This window comes from Bombina bombina, chromosome 12, assembly GCF_027579735.1.
Source record: "Bombina bombina isolate aBomBom1 chromosome 12, aBomBom1.pri, whole genome shotgun sequence".
Taxonomy (NCBI): domain Eukaryota; kingdom Metazoa; phylum Chordata; class Amphibia; order Anura; family Bombinatoridae; genus Bombina; species Bombina bombina.
This window is the reverse complement of record NC_069510.1, coordinates 16,069,007-16,086,506: the sequence shown is the minus strand read 5'-3', so window position 1 is coordinate 16,086,506 and position 17,500 is coordinate 16,069,007. Positions and strand designations below refer to the sequence as shown.

Here is a 17,500-nt window from a genome sequence, read left to right as displayed (position 1 = left end):
TCCTGCAGGTTCAAAAATAAATATGAATGATTACATTCTGTAATGTAGAACTGATTCAGACATATAGGGTTGCAAACTTTTCTGTAGAAAAAAATACCGGCCATACTCATTAGCATATATTTGTATAACTAATTATACCACATAAATCAGTAACTAAAGCTGCTAGGACGGATTTAAAGTGATCGTTTGTTTTTAATTAGATTGTAACACACTTAGAAGTTTTACCATGATAGTATCTTTATTTCTGTATTTAATCTTATATATATTTGAATATGTATGTACTGTATGTGTTTATATGTGTGTGTGTATAAAATATATATATAGCACACAGAGAAAGTCCAGCACTCACTTATAAGCTCTCAGTTAAGATTAAAAGCAAAAATGGAAGATTTAGTTACCGCATCTTGCCAAATGGGATAAGCCGAGGTACCACGTCAAGGTCTCTTCCAAAACCTGAGTCCCTACACAGCCACACAATGCAAGCTCTCAATCCAACAAACTGGGAACAAGTGAAGGGTGCACAGGCTTATGTAATCACCCTAGACATATACATACATATATATATATATATATATATATATATACACACACACACATACACATAATTACATATATATGTTATGGGTAAAGTCAGAAGCAAAATGCTTACATGTAGCGCAGTTAGCGCGCGATGAGGAGCGATAAATATTGCACCACTTGCAATCTTGAACATTGTGTGAAATGGATCAAGCAGACTTGTCTCAGTCACATAACTCTGCGCTTAATCACACTAGAAAATGTCTCCATATGTGTGCTACAGTACTTGGTTATACACAATAGGACATAAAGCCAAGACAGTGCAGCACACTGAAGTATCTACATGTTTTTTATGCCATAATTCTTCACCTGAGAACCCTATTACATATAACTGGACACCTGTTTACATACCATACATAAAATATTATTTTCCCCAATAAAATCTGAATAAAAACTAATTATAAACGGACAAACTAGTGGTTTCCTTGCAAAGATACAAGCATTTGTCGCCTTTCACGTATAGCACTAAGATGTGTTTTTTTACATCCATACATGGGAGCTACTGCTTGTGGTTTAATGGTAGCATTGCTTTTTGAATAAGCCTAACAATAGGCGCATGGCTGGGGCCATACGCACAAACTGGAGGAAAATCTGTGCGGCACATCGTTTTGAATCTACCTGAAGTTTATCTCTGACTTCAGCGAGCTACAGTTGTGACGCTGGTTAACATCTGCAAGATGAGATGATGGCTTTACTTCACGTATAGCTAGAAGCTACCGCTGTCCAAGTGCCTAGATTCCATTCCATTTGTAAAACTAATATCTCACTGAAAAAACTCACTGTGACCACTTGAAAACTGCAGAATTTATAAAGATTTGTACTATTATCAGAGTAGTGACTGTGAATAAAGCTACGAGTAATGGACCTGTTTTCTGTTCACTGCAAAGAACAAGTTCCACTGTCAAGAAAACTGGCGTCACAAAGATGCATTAAAATCGTTACAAAACAAACAAAAACAGAGGCGGAGCCAGCGCTCAACAATGGCGGCTGCACTTTAAGTGAGCTCTCGCCTTTGAGCCATGTAATTACAAAACAAACAAAAACAAAAAACACTGTCTATAAAACAATAATAAAACTTTAAAAAAAGTAGAAGAGTAATAAAAGAAAAAAAGACAGCTTTCAAATAGAGAGACACAGATGTGAGACGAGGTCCTCCACAAGGGAAATTCCGCATGCTGGGACAAGGTGTAGGGAAAAAATCCCCCCTCAAGAACCCCCAGGGACACTCACTGCCAGCCCCTTTTTGGGATCTGTAAAGTTTCAGCGACGCCTCTCGTTCTTACCAGCCAGACTACTTTACCCTTATAAAACAGACATGCAAATATTCTACAATTACAGACACTCATTTTGTAGGCGAGTGTCCTATATGTTGTGGTTGTAATGATTGCTTGTGCGCATTGTTATCGGTTCTAGTTTGTTTGTGTGCGATATCATGTATTAGTCTACTTAGCACAGCTATAGATGCTAGTGGTAGGGACTCAGTAACAAAACAATAGATAGGATATGTAAAGCCTCCATTCATTTCATACATGATGTTAATTATCAGCTTAGCTCCACGGCAGCCTAACGAGTATTTATGAATCTAGCCCCTTATCAGCTTCCTATTCCAATAGACAGCAGAACTAGGACTATTACCAACACCTCTTTCTGCCGTTCTGTTTTTAAGCATTTCTATTTCTATAAAACATTTTTACACTTTAAATATGAACAACCAGAACAAAAGGGATTACACAATTTAACACAGAGCTTGATGCAGCTGTTTCCGCGCGAACCTTCAGGCTCTCCGGAAACAGGAGTTAAAGGGACAGTCAAGTCCAAAAAACCCTTTCATGTTTCAAATAGGGAATGAACTTTCCAATTTACTTTTATCAGCAATTTTGCTTTGTTCTCTTGGTATTCTTAGTTGAAAGCTAAACCTAGGAGGTTCATATGCTAATTTTTTAGAGCTTGAAGGCCGCCTCTAATCTAAATGCATTTTGATAGTTTTTCACCACTAGAGGGCATTAGTTCACACATTTCATATAGATAACATTGAGCTCATGCACGTGAATTTACCATGGAGACAGCTCTGATTGGCTAAAATGCAAGTCTGTCAAAATAACTGAAATACGGGGGCAGTCTGATGAGGCTTAGATACAAGGTAAGTACAGAGGTAAAACATGTATAGTTATAACTGTGTTGGTTATGCAAAACTGGGGAATTGGTAATTAAGGGATTATCTATCTTTTAAAACAACAAAAAATCTGGTGTTGACTGTCCCTTTAAGAAACAGCAGTCTTAAGACTGCTGCTCCTTAACTCGTCCGCCTGCTCTGAGGCTGCGGACATCAATCCGCCCGATCGCATACGATCGGGTTGATTGACACCCCCTGCTAGCGGCCTCTGCAGGGGGCGGCATTGCACAAACCAGAACTGCTTGTGCAATGCTAAATGCCAACAGCGTATGCCAATTGATAATTCGGCCCCAAACTATCTGATGTAGCTGTTTTTATAAAAATAATTTTTTTTAATGATTTTGTTTTTAAAAGAAGTTAATTTTGGGTAATAATCGTTAGTCAAATAAGTTGGATTTCAGCGATAGATACTTATTTTGTTCTCTTGTGATTTCCTATTAAGTAGCAAGTGAAATGAATAACTTCATTGTAGCTATTAATAAAAATCATATTTATCTTGTTGACCACCGAGCCAGAGGGCTGGGATTGACTACCTTAAGGACCCAGGGGATGTATAATTGTGCTTTGGGGAGCGAAGAGGGAAAGACAACCAGACACAGTGGCAATTAGACATTGGCTGATTATAGACATTGGCTGATTATAGACATTGGCTGATTATAGACATTGGCTGATTATAGACATTGGCTGATTATAGACATTGGCTGATTATAGACATTGGCTGATTATAGACATTGGTAAATGGGAATCAGCAAAGAAAAATGATCAAGTACCATGGAGATAATGAGAAAAAAAGGTGTGACTGAAGTAGAATGTATATGTCTAGTTTATATAATAATTAGATTCATTTTTAGTTATTGATGATTAACCTAAGCATTATATCCCTTATATATGTGTATTGTAGCATATTCAAAGCTCAAAGCCCTGAATGTACTGACTAATTGCTGCTGTCCAGTGCAGCTTATTCACACCCCTTAGACCATGTGACTGACTGCCGCTATTAATGCTGCTTAGTCACACCCCTTAGACCATGTGACTGACTGCCGCTATTAATGCTGCTTAGTCACACCCCTTAGACCATGTGACTGACTGCCGCTATTAATGCTGCTTATTCACACCCCTTAGACCATGTGACTGACTGCCGTTATTAATGCTGCTTAGTCACACCTATTAGACCATGTGACAGAATGCCGCTAACAATACTGCTTAGTCACACCCCTTAGACCATGTGACTGACTGCCGCTATTAATGCTGCTTAGTCACACCTATTAGACCATGTGACTGACTGCCGCTATTAATGCTGCTTAGTCACACCTATTAGACCATGTGACAGAATGCCGCTAACAATACTGCTTAGTCCCACCCCTTAGACCATGTGACTGACTGCCGCTATTAATGCTGCTTAGTCACACCTATTAGACCATGTGACAGAATGCCGCTAACAATACTGCTTAGTCACACCCCTTAGACCATGTGACTGACTGCCGCTATTAATGCTGCTTAGTCACACCTATTAGACCATGTGACTGAATGCCGCTAACAATACTGCTTAGTCACACCCCTTAGACCACGTGACTGACTGCCGCTTACAATACTGCTTAGTCCCACCCCTTAGACCATGTGACTGACTGCCGCTATTAATGCTGCTTAGTCACACCTCTTAGACCATGAAACTGAATGCCACTAACAATACTGCTTAGTCACACCCCTTAGACCATGTGACTGACTGCCGCTATTAATGCTGCTTAGTCACACCTATTAGACCATGTGACTGAATGCCGCTAACAATACTGCTTAGTCACACCCCTTAGACCACGTGACTGACTGCCGCTTACAATACTGCTTAGTCCCACCCCTTAGACTATGTGACTGACTGCCGCTAACAATGCTGCTTAGTCCCACCCCTTAGACCATGTGACTGACTGCCGCTAACAATACTGCTTAGTCCCACCCCTTAGACAATGTGACTGACTGCTGCTGACAATACTGCTTATTTACACCCAGACCTCCTAAATGTCCCTATTTGATAGGGACAGCCCATGTTTCTGAGCTCTGTTCCTCTAAGAAAGCAATATCCCTCTTTACAGAATTTCCCTTAACCCCACACACGGAACACCCACAAACTGCCCTGACACACCCACAGATCACCAGAATTCAACCCACTAACCAATCATGATCCCTCCCAACACAGCTCCACCCACAAAATGGGTGTCCCTTATTCTGAGCCACAAATGTTGGGAGGTATACAACCCCTTAGACCATGTGACTGACTGCTGCTGATAATACTTCTTAGTCCCACCCCTTAGACCATGTGACTGACTGCTGCTGACAATACTGCTTAGTCCCACCCCTTAGACCATGTGACTGACTGCTGCTGACAATACTGCTTAGTCCCACCCCTTAGACCATCTGACTGCTGCTGACAATACTGCTTAGTCCCACCCCTTAGACCATGTGACTGACTGCTGATGATAATACTGCTTAGCTCCCCCCCTTAGACCATGTGACTAACTGCTGCTGATAATACTGCTTAGTCCCACACCTTAGACCATGTGACTGACTGCTGCTGACAATACTGCTTAGTCCCACCCCTTAGACCATGTGACTGACTGCAGCTGATAATACTGCTTAGCTCCACCCCTTAGACCATGTGACTAACTGCTGCTGATAATACTGCTTAGTCCCACCCCTTAGACCATGTGACTGACTGCTGCTGACAATACTGCTTAGTCCCACCCCTTAGACCATGTGACTGACTGCAGCTGATAATACTGCTTAGCTCCACCCCTTAGACCATGTGACTAACTGCTGCTGATAATACTGCTTAGCCACACCCCTTAGACCATGTGACTGCTGCTGCCAATACTTTTTAGTCACACCCCTTAGACCATGTGATTGTTGCTGACAATACTGCTTAGTCCCACCCCTTAGACCATGTGACTGACTGCAGCTGATAATACTGCTTAGCTCCACCCCTTAGACCATGTGACTGACTGCTGCTGCCCAATACTGCTTAGCCCCACCCCTCAGACCAGAATCAGCAGTAGCATGCACCATCAGAGCAGCAGAGGGAGGATGCTAAATAATTAAGGTAAAGCTGTTCTTGAGCATACCTAGGTATGATTTTCAACAAAGGATTATAGTAGTAAACTGGAAAGTTATGTCAAATATCACACTCTGAATCATAAAAGTTTAACTTGAACTTTACTGATAAATAAAGCAATAATCACAAATACATTTGATGATAGAAGTAAATTAACATTGCTGCTCTATCTGACCTAAGACAGTTTGAAGGGACATGAAACCCAACATCACAAGGTGATGATACATGTTTAAGCAACTTCCCAATTTTCTTTTTTTTTATTTATCAAATTGTCTTCATTCTCTTAGTATTCTTTGTGGAAGTAGCCGCAATGCACTACTGGGAGCTAGCTGAACATATCAGTAAGCCAATGAAAAGAGGCATATATGTGCAGCCCCCAATCAGCAGCTAGCTCTCAGCTCATGAGCCTACCTAGGTATACTTTTCAATAAAGGATACCAAGAGAACTAAGCATATTGGATAATAGAAGTAAAATGGAACATTGTTTAAAATCATATGTTCTGTCTAAATCACAGAGAGAGAAAAAAATGTTTTTTATGTCCCTTTAATTTTTACTTTCATTTCCCTTTAAATAAGAAAAGTGAAAATAATTTGTAGAAGACGAGAACCCCAACCAGAATCACCCCCACTTGTGCCGTTCTTCTGCATCACATGGGTATAATACAAGTAGAATCACCTTGTGCTAAACCGAGCAGGTACCTACCTGGAACTCCGCGCTGTAGTGCTTATCCTCATTTAGTATTTGCACCTCCCTGCCCCTGCGGGCTAAGGTGGTGACAACAGCTCTGCCAGCCAGGTGTGTGTGTAGCTGAGAGGCGAAGATGTGAATGCCGCGCGGCGGGAGAGCCTGGGGAAATAACAAAATATGTTAGTGATCTTCTCACTGTGTATAGCGAGGATCAGGGGAAGCCTTTACACAATACACAAGATAAAAAGCTTACTGATGTCACGTGAGATTTATTTATAAGGATATTTTATTGACAGTTGCTCCTCTCATAGCTTAACACAGTGCCGTTTCACCACTGATTCCCTATTGACTGACAATGTACGTGAGCTGTGCAGATCTACATAATAAATGCACTTTTAATAACCTATTCTCAGCACCTATTAGTTTGCTAAGTCATTTTTACAATGTTACAAAGGTGTAGTTTGTTGTGCCGCCTTCTTAAAGGGCCAGTAAACACCTTGTAATTACCAGACAGCTCTGTTGTGTTGCTATAGAATAACATATCAGCCAGGTCTTAACGTTTGTAAAACCTCCTCTTTACAGCAATTGGCTTTCAATATTCAAACTCCACCCACTTTTTGCCTTATTTGCAGGAGCCAATCTGAGCTTTAGTCTGCAGACAACAAGGCTAAACACAGTCATAAAGTACATTTTGTTGCAGTGGGTATCAGTGAAAGCTAATTAGGGACATATATGTAGCAGGGTTAGCCTCAAGAAGGCAGCAGGTGCATTTGAAGTTCTGAGAAATAGAAAATCCTCAAATGAAAAAGGGACATCTAAGCTTTTTTGGGTTAAGGACTCTGGACAGCACTTTTTGATTGGTGGATGGATTTGTTGCACCAATCAGCACGGACAACCCAGGTTGTTCACCAAAATGGGCCGGCATCTAAACTTAGATTCTTGCATTTCAAATAAAGATACCAAGAGAATAAAGAAAATTTGATAATAGGAGTAAATTAGAAAGTTGCTTAAAAATTCATGCTCTATCTGAATCACAAAAGAAAAATTTTGGGTTCAGTGTCCCTTTAATTAAACATTTTATAGGTCAAATTTGAATTCCCTATTAATATATTTAATCGTGCATATTGAAAAATGGTAATTCACTTTATTTTGTCTGCTTTTCTGGTAATTTAAGGACATGAAACCCAAAAATGTTCTTTTGTGATTCAGACAGAGCATACGATTTAAAAAAGATTTCCAATTTACTTGTAGTATAAAATGTGCTTTGTTCCCTTGTTATTCTGTGTTTAAAGGGCCATAATACCCAAATGTTTAAACACTTGAAAGTGATGCAGCATAGCTGTAAAAAGCTGACTAGAAAATATCACCTGAACATCTCTATGTAAAAAAGAAATATATTTTACCTCAAAAGTTCCTCAGTAGCCACCTCCCATTGTAAAGGATTTCTAAGCAGCATTTTAGTGTGTCTGTCCCGGGACAACTGAAGGGATGAGCTTTGTGAACTCTCATATTATTTCACCAATCAGGTAAAGGAAGCTTACTATGAAATCTCATGAGAGTTAAGTCAAATCTCATGAGATCACAGTAAGAGTTCATGACCTCATTACTGCTGATGCTGATTGGCTGCTGTTCATTTCTTCATTTTTTTTACCTGCAGCTGGGAGCAGGTGAAGTATAACTTTTTACACAGAACTTACTCTGCTGAGCTGAGGAGATTGAGAGGTAAAATATCTTCCTTTTTTACATAGAGATGCTCAGGTGATATTTTCCTGTCAGCTTTTTACAGTTATACTGCATCAGTTTCAAGTGATTTAGCATATGAGTATTATGTGCCTTTAAGAGATACCTGGGTAGGCGCCTGGAGCACTATATAGCAGGAAATAGTGCTGCTATCTTGCAAATGGATAACATTCTTGCAAAACTGCTGCCATATAGTGCTCTAGACACCTGCACGCTCCTGAGCTTCCCCCCACTGCTTTTTAGTAAAAGATACAAAGAGAGTAAAGTATATTTGATAATATAAGCAAATTAGATTGTTGTTTAAAATTGCTGCTCTATCATAAAGAACATTTGTGGGTTTCAAGTCTAACCGTGATAATTGTAGTTTTTTAACTGCCCCTGGAGAGGCTGGACTATGGTTATGTTACAGCGCTGGTGTCTATGAACACAAACCCCCCAATTGTTCCATTCACAAATCAGGTTGAACAGTTTATTTCTATTATTACATTTGCTTTATTCTCTTAAGTATCCTTTGTTGAGAGGGCAGCAATGCGCTAGTGGGAACTAGCTGGTGACTGCACATACATGTCTCTTGTCATTTGCTCTTTGGATGTGTTCAGCTAGCTCCCATTAGTACATTGCAGCTCTGGAACAGACTACCATTTGCATGTGTTAAACACATAGTTACATGCAACCAGTAGTACAATAATAAAAGGCTGTAACACATTAGAGCATTTTCCATTTGTACCTTTAATTGCCCTGCAGTACATGTGAATTTAGTACAGATTATCTATCTGGAAGCAGAGGAGGGTTTGTGCTGAAATGTGGCAAACAGAGTGAAGTGATGAAAATATTGTAGTGAAACCAAGTGACTGCACAGTGATTGGTTGATCAGGGCTGAAACTCATTGATATCTGTTTCTTAATTGGGTACCACAAAGGAGATAAGATAAACACACTCCATAGGAATTTCAAGGAGTGTGTTCCTGGTGTGCAAAACAATACAAATATTTAAAACATGCAGACGTTTGCATGGCAGTTATGTCTGAAGCATATAAAATGACTAATGCCCCTTCAGACTACATACCAATACCTTTTCTGGTAACCTTGCCCTCTGCAGCACAGAGCCCTTGAGGTGTGTTGTCTGCTCTAGCAGACACTAAAGAGTTACGTTTTGTATAATTGGTGTGGGCTATAGCCCTCTGCAGCACAGAGCCCTTGAGGTGTGTTGTCTGCTCTAGCAGACACTAAAGAGTTACGTTTTGTATAATTGGTGTGGGCTATAGCCCTCTGCAGCACAGAGCCCTTGAGGTGTGTTGTCTGGTCTAGCAGACACTAAAGAGTTACGTTTTGTATAATTGGTGTGGGCTATAGCCCTCTGCAGGCTTTTACCTTCACAATCAGAGCCAGGAATCATTGTTTGAATGAACAAAGTGAAGCCATTGCAGAAAAAGCAGCTGACAGTCCCCAGGTGTTAGAATTACTGAGAATTAGTGACAATTCAGTGGCAATATTCAATATGCAGCCCCCGCGTCCTGTGCTACAGATAAAGAGACCGCCTGTGAAACCCACACTGAGCGCAGAAGGCTTAAATAATTCATAAACATTTCCAGCTTTGCTTGAACACAACGTGTCAAGTTAAAACCCAAATGTATCCTAGTCTCAGTGTGCGTTCTTCCTTTAGGGAGAGGCAAACAAACTTTACCAAAGCAAACAGATAAAGCTGTTTAACTTATTGTTTTTTCTTTGTCTCTTGAGTGTTTTCGTTAAGATAATCCTTAACCTTTCAGTTGCCAGACAGAACTTCAATGCCCCTTTATTAACAAAAAGGTTCACTATACACATTAGAATTGTGAGTCACCTAAAATATACATATGACCAATCTTGCAGCAAGAAATTCCATCATATCTTATATTTAAGGGTCATGAAAGTCAAAATGTTAAATTCTCATCATTCAAAATTATTCAGAATTTCAGTAAGTTTTAAGCTTGTCTATTATTATTATTATTATTATTATTATCATTTATTTGTATAGCGTCGCCAAATTCCGTAGCACTGGGTACAGTGATAGGGGTATACAATGACAAGGATTTGTGATAAAATACAAAAGGTAACAAAACTAAACAAATCTAGTACAGGAGGAAGAGGGCCCTGCTCCAGAGAGCTCACAGTCTATAGGTTTAGGGTGCAGAGACATAAGGTTGGGGTAGCTTGTTACATCGGTTGTAGTTGCAGCATGTATTAGTTTGGTTCGGATGAGAGATGGAGGAGATGGTAAGCCTCTCTGAATAGGTGAGTTTTTAAGGAGCATCTGAAGCTATACAAGGTTGGAGACAGTCTTATGGAGCAGGGTAGAGAGTTCCAGAGGATAGGAGCAGCACGTGCAAAGTCTTGGAGATGGGAGTGGGATGTAGAGATAACAGGAGTGGAGAGACGTAGGTCAGAGGTTGATCGAAGAGGGCAGGATGGGGAATATAGTTCACGATAAGAGAGGAAATATAGTTGGGAGTTAGACTGTTGAGTGCTTTGTAAGTTAGGGTTAATACTTTCAATTGTATTCTGGAGTGTATGGGGAGCCAGTGTAGAGTCTGGCAGAGCGGAGCAGCTGATGTAAATCAGCAAATTAGGTGTATGAGTCTAGCAGAAGCATTCATAATAGATTGGAGGGAGGAGAGGTGGTGTTTTGGAAGTTAGAAGTAGATTGCAATAATCAATGTGTGACAAAATGAGGGAATGAATAAGTATTTTTGTAGTTTTTTGAGTAAGGAAGGGACGAATTCTGGAAATGTTGCGTAGGTGTGAATGGCAGGATTTAGTAAGTGCTTGTATATGTGGGTTAAAGTGCAACCCCAAGACAGCGGACCTGGGGTTGAGGTGTTGAGAATAGAGTCTCCAACCGTCAGAGAAATGTCAGGTGTTGGATGTCTCGAAGAGAGGGGAATTAAAAGCAGCTCAGTTTTAGACAGATTGAGTTGGAGGTAGTGTGAAGACATCCAAGAGGAAATTGCAGAGAGGCAGTGGGAAATCTGGTTGAGTAAAGAGGATTAGATATCAGGAGAGGAAAGATAGATTTGGGTATACTGGAATCCAAAGGAGGCTATAAGTTTTCCAAATTTTGCCTGTAACCTCTCCATCTTGTCTACTATTGCATGTAACCACTCCATCTTGTCTACTATTGCATGTAGCATCTATATCTTATCTACTATTGCATGTAGAATCTCTATCTTGTCTACTATTGCATGTATCTCTCCATCCTGTTTACTATTGCATGCAGCCTCTCCATCTTGTCTACTATTGCATGCAGCCTCTCCATCTTGTCTACTATTGCATGCAGCCTCTCCATCTTGTCTACTATTGTATGTAGTCTCTCCATCTTGTCTACTATTGCATGCAACCTCTCCATCTTGTCTACTATTGTATGTAGTCTCTCCATCTTGTCTTCTATTGCATGCAACCTCTCCATCTTGTCTACTATTGTATGTAGTCTCTCCATCTTGTCTTCTATTGCATGCAGCCTCTCCATCTTGTCTTCTATTGCATGCAGCCTCTCCATCTTGTCTACTATTGCATGTAGCATCTTTATATTGTCTACTATTGCATGCAGCCTCTCCATCTTCTCTACTATTTCATGTAACCTCTCCATATTGTCTACTATTTCATGTAACATCTCCATCTTGTCTACTATTGCATGTAACCTCTCCATCTTGTCTACTATTGCATGCAGCCTCTCCATCTTCTCTATTATTGCATGTAACCTCTCCATATTGTCTACTATTTCATGTAACATCTCCATCTTGTCTACTATTGCATGTAACCTCTCCATCTTGTCTACTATTGCATGTAACCTCTCCATCTTGTCTACTATTGCATGAAGCCTAACCATCTTGTCTATTATTGCATGTAACATCTCTATCTTGTCTACTATTACATATAACCTCTTCATCTTGTGTATTGTTGCATGTAACTTCTCCATCTTGTCTACTATTGCATGTAGTCTCTCCATCTAGTCTACTATTGCATGCAGCCTCTCCGTCTTGTCTACTATTGCATGCACTCTCTTCATCTTCTCTATTATTGCATGCAGCCTCTCCATCTTGTCTATTGTCTATTATTGCATGCAGCCTCTCCATCTTGTCTACTATTGCATGCAGCCTCTTCATCTTGTCTACTATTGCATGCAGCCTCTCCATCTTGTCTACTATTGCATGCAGCCTCTCCATCTTGTCTACTATTGCATGCAGCCTCTTCATCTTGTCTACTATTAAATGTAACCTCTCTAGCTTGTCTACTATTGCATGTAGCCTCTCCATCTTGTCTTTTATTGTATGCCGCCTCTCCAGCTTGTCTTTTTGCATGCAGCCTCTCCATCTTGTCCACTATTGCATGTAGCCTCTCCATCTTGTCTATTATTGCATGCCGCCTCTCCAGCTTGTCTTTTTGCATGCAGCCTCTCCATCTTGTCTATTATTGCACACAGCCTCTCCATCTTGTCTACTATTGCATGTAGTCTCTCCATCTTGTCTATTATTGCACGCAGCCTCTCCATCTTGTCCACTATTGCATGCAGCCTCTCCATCTTGTCTACTATTGCATGCAGCCTCTCCATCTTGTCTACTATTGCATGTAGTCTCTCCATCTTGTCTATTATTGCACGCAGCATCTCCATCTTGTCTACTATTGCATACAGCCTCTCCATCTTGTCCACTATTGCATGCAGTCTCTCCATCTTGTCTACTATTGCATGTAACATCTCCATCTTGTCTACTATTGCATACAGCCTATCCATCTTGTCTACTATTGCATGCAGCCTCTCCATCTTGTCCACTATTGCATGCAGCCTCTCCATCTTGTCTATTATTGCACACAGCCTCTACATCTTGTCTACTATTGCATGTAGTCTCTCCATCTTGTCTATTATTGCACGCAGCATCTCCATCTTGTCCACTATTGCATGTAGCCTCTCCATTTTGTCAACTATTGCATGTAGCATCTTTATATTGTCTACTATTGCATGCAGCCTCTCCATCTTGTCTACTATTGCATGCAGCCTCTCCATCTTCTCTACTATTTCATGTAACATCTCCATCTTGTCTACTATTGCATGTAACCTCTCCATCTTGTCTACTATTGCATGCAGCCTCTCCTTCTTGTCTACTATTGCATGCAGCCTCTCTATATTGTCTATTATTGCATGCCGCCTCTCCAGCTTGTCTTTTTGCATGCAGCCTCTCCATCTTGTCTACTATTGCGTGCAGCCTCTCCATCTTGTCTACTATTGCATGTAACCTCTCCATCTTGTCTACTATTGCATGCAGCCTCTCCATCTTGTCTATTATTGCATGCAGCCTCTCCATCTTGTCTACTATTGCATGTAACCTCTCCATCTTGTCTACTATTGCATGTAACCTCTCCATCTTGTCTACTATTGCATGTAACCTCTCCATCTTGTCTACTATTGCATGCAGCCTCTCCATCTTGTCTACTATTGCATGCAGCCTCTCCATCTTGTCTACTATTGCATGTAACCTCTCCATCTTGTCTATTATTGCATGCAGCCTCTCCATCTTGTCTACTATTACATGCAGCCTCTCCATCTTGTCTACTATTGCATGCAGCCTCTCCATCTTGTCTACTATTACATGCAGCCTCTCCATCTTGTCTACCATTGCATGCAGCTTCTCCATCTTGTCTATTATTGCATGTAGTCTCTCCATCTTGTCTACTATTGCATGTAACCTCTCCATCTTGTCTACTATTGCATGCAGCCTCTCCATCTTGTCTACTATTGCATGTAGCCTCTCCATCTTCTCTATTATTGCATGTAACCTCTCCATATTGTCTACTATTTCATGTAACATCTCCATCTTGTCTACTATTGCATGTAACATCTCCATCTTGTCTACTATTGCATGTAACATCTCCATCTTGTCTACTATTGCATGTAGCCTCTCCATCTTGTCTACTATTGCATGTAACCTCTCCATCTTGTCTACTATTGCATGCAGCCTCTCCATCTTGTCTACTATTGCATGTAGCCTCTCCATCTTCTCTATTATTGCATGTAACCTCTCCATATTGTCTACTATTTCATGTAACATCTCCATCTTGTCTACTATTGCATGTAACATCTCCATCTTGTCTACTATTGCATGTAACATCTCCATCTTGTCTACTATTGCATGTAACCTCTCCATCTTGTCTACTATTGCATGTAACATCTCCATCTTGTCTACTATTGCATGAAGCCTAACCATCTTGTCTATTATTGCATGTAACATCTCCATCTTGTCTACTATTGCATGTAACATCTCCATATTGTCTACTATTGCATGTAACATCTCCATCTTGTCTACTATTGCATGTAACATCTCCATATTGTCTACTATTGCATGTAACATCTCCATATTGTCTACTATTGCATGTAACATCTCCATCTTGTCTACTATTGCATGTAACATCTCCATATTGTCTACTATTGCATGTAACATCTCCATATTGTCTACTATTGCATGTAACCTCTCCATATTGTCTACTATTTCATGTAACATCTCCATCTTGTCTACTATTGCATGTAACCTCTCCATATTGTCTACTATTTCATGTAACATCTCCATCTTGTCTACTATTGCATGTAACCTCTCCATATTGTCTACTATTGCATGTAACATCTCCATATTGTCTACTATTGCATGTAACCTCTCCATATTGTCTACTATTTCATGTAACATCTCCATCTTGTCTACTATTGCATGTAACCTCTCCATATTGTCTACTATTTCATGTAACATCTCCATCTTGTCTACTATTGCATGTAACCTCTCCATATTGTCTACTATTTCATGTAACATCTCCATCTTGTCTACTATTGCATGTAACCTCTCCATCTTGTCTACTATTTCATGTAACATCTCCATCTTGTCTACTATTGCATGTAACCTCTCCATCTTGTCTACTATTGCATGTAACCTCTCCATCTTGTCTACTATTGCATGTAACCTCTCCATCTTGTCTACTATTGCATGTAACCTCTCCATCTTGTCTACTATTGCATGCAGCCTCTCCATCTTGTCTACTATTGCATGCAGCCTCTCCATCTTGTCTACTATTGCATGTAACCTCTCCATCTTGTCTACTATTGCATGTAACCTCTCCATCTTGTCTACTATTGCATGTAACATCTCCATCTTGTCTACTATTGCATGTAACCTCTCCATCTTGTCTACTATTGCATGTAACCTCTCCATCTTGTCTACTATTGCATGTAACATCTCCATCTTGTCTACTATTGCATGTAACCTCTCCATCTTGTCTACTATTGCATGTAACCTCTCCATCTTGTCTACTATTGCATGCAGCCTCTCCATCTTGTCTACTATTGCATGCAGCCTCTCCATCTTGTCTACTATTGCATGTAACCTCTCCATCTTGTCTACTATTGCATGCAGCCTCTCCATCTTGTCTACTATTGCATGTAACCTCTCCATCTTGTCTACTATTGCATGCAGCCTCTCCATCTTGTCTACTAGTGCATGTAGTCTCTCCATCTTGTCTTTATTTTTGTGTTTGTGTGTATGCATGTGTATGTGTGTGTGTGCATGTGTATGTGTGTTTATGTGTGTGTGAGTTCATGTGTGTTTGTGTGTGTGAGTTCATGTGTGTTTGTGTGTGTGTGTGCATGTGTGTGTGCGTGCACATGAACTGTCTGTGTTTATGTGTGTTTGTGTGCGTGTATGTGCGTATGTTTGTGTGTGTGCATGTGTGTTTATGTGTGTATGTGTGTGTGTATTTTGTATATATGTGTGTGTGCGTGTATGTATGTGTGTGTAGGTATGTCCATATGTATGTATTTGTGAGTGTATGTGTGTGTGTGTACGTGTGTGCGCATGTATTTGTGCGTGTATGTATGTGTGTGTGTGTTTTGGCCGCATAAGCTGTGCATTGTTACTTCACCGTCAGGACACACTGCTCTTGTCTTCATTAATAATAGTACAGTAACAGGGAGAGGCTTGTGTTTCAGTAATAAGAAGACTACAGTAAATCAAAGAAGAGACAAATCTCTGGCACCCTGGTATGAATATATATCAAAGATTCATCACAGCTCGTGTTGCATGAACAAGTACAGCAATCATCTGCTAAGTACTCCCAGAATGCCCAGGTTTGCATAAATACATTGTTTTGAGGTTTGTGAGTAGGAGTGTGCATTAGCCCTCTGCACAGGATCTGCAGAATAATCTGTAGTTCTCATCAATACACAAAAACTCAAACATGGTTTGTCATATTCCCAGAATGCATTAGGGCATATGTGCCATATCAGTGTGTAGTCAGTGATGCCACCGCGGACCATGATGTTGCTGAATTAGAACCCAAGAAAAATATAGCAGCTCTATCCCAGTGCGACCCCCATCAGCTATTTCAGCTGTAATGCTATATACTAAAATTTAGTTTTATAGCAGATATTTGCTTCTAAAATTGCAACAGTCACTTGCTGCATCAAATCATCCCAAAAGTCACAGACAACAATGAAGAGCCAGGTCTTGAGGTCCTTTCTGAACTTAGTTAGGGCGGTAGCTTGTCTGAGGTGCAGGGGGAGTGTGTTCCAAGTGTTGGCTTCCAGGTGAGAGAAGGCTCTGCCTCCCGCTGTGGTTTTCCTGATGCGGGGCATGTCTGCGAGGGCTTGGTCGGCCGATCAAAGTTGTCTGGCGGGGGTGTAGAAGGTAACGCGTGGTTCATGTATTCGGGACCAATGTTGTGGAGGGCCTTGAATGCGTGCGTGAGAAGCTTGAAGGTTATTCTTTTGTTGATGGGGAGCCAGTGCAGGTCCTGCAGGTGTTTGGTGATGTGGCATTGGTGAGGGATGTCGAGGATAAGTCTGGCTGAGGCGTTCTGGATGTGCTGAAGTCTCTTTTGGAGCTTGATGGTGGAGCCGATGTAGAGTGCGTTGCCGTAGTCCAGTCGGCTGCTGACGAGGGCGTGGGTGACAGTCTTCCTGGTCTCGGTTGGGATCCATTTGAAGATCTTTCACAGCAGGTGGAGTGTGTGGAAGCATGCAAAGGAGACTGCGTTGATTTTTCGGTCCATGGAGACCGTTGCCCAGCAGCACCTGTCACTCTACTCATTAGTGTTCACATCAGGATTATCATCAGAATGGCAATATGTCTCTACAGTTACAATATGGCAGCAGCAAAGATGGAATGTTCTAAGCAACATAGCCATCATGTGAGTGCTTCAAACTCCTGTTGATTACA

General features: G+C 40.8%; 1 protein-coding gene across 1 annotated transcript in view; it reads right to left on the bottom strand.

The window, feature by feature from the left end:
• DBH (dopamine beta-hydroxylase) overlaps positions 1-17,500 on the bottom strand; it is a 110,855-nt gene that overhangs the window by 16,519 nt on the left and 76,836 nt on the right. The window contains exons 7-8 of the mRNA XM_053696239.1: positions 6,553-6,696; positions 1-2 (exon numbers count right to left, since the gene is read on the bottom strand). The exon at positions 1-2 is cut by the window's left edge and continues 37 nt beyond it. Coding sequence (XP_053552214.1) covers positions 1-2; positions 6,553-6,696 — 146 coding nt within the window. The remainder of the gene's footprint in view (positions 3-6,552; positions 6,697-17,500) is intronic.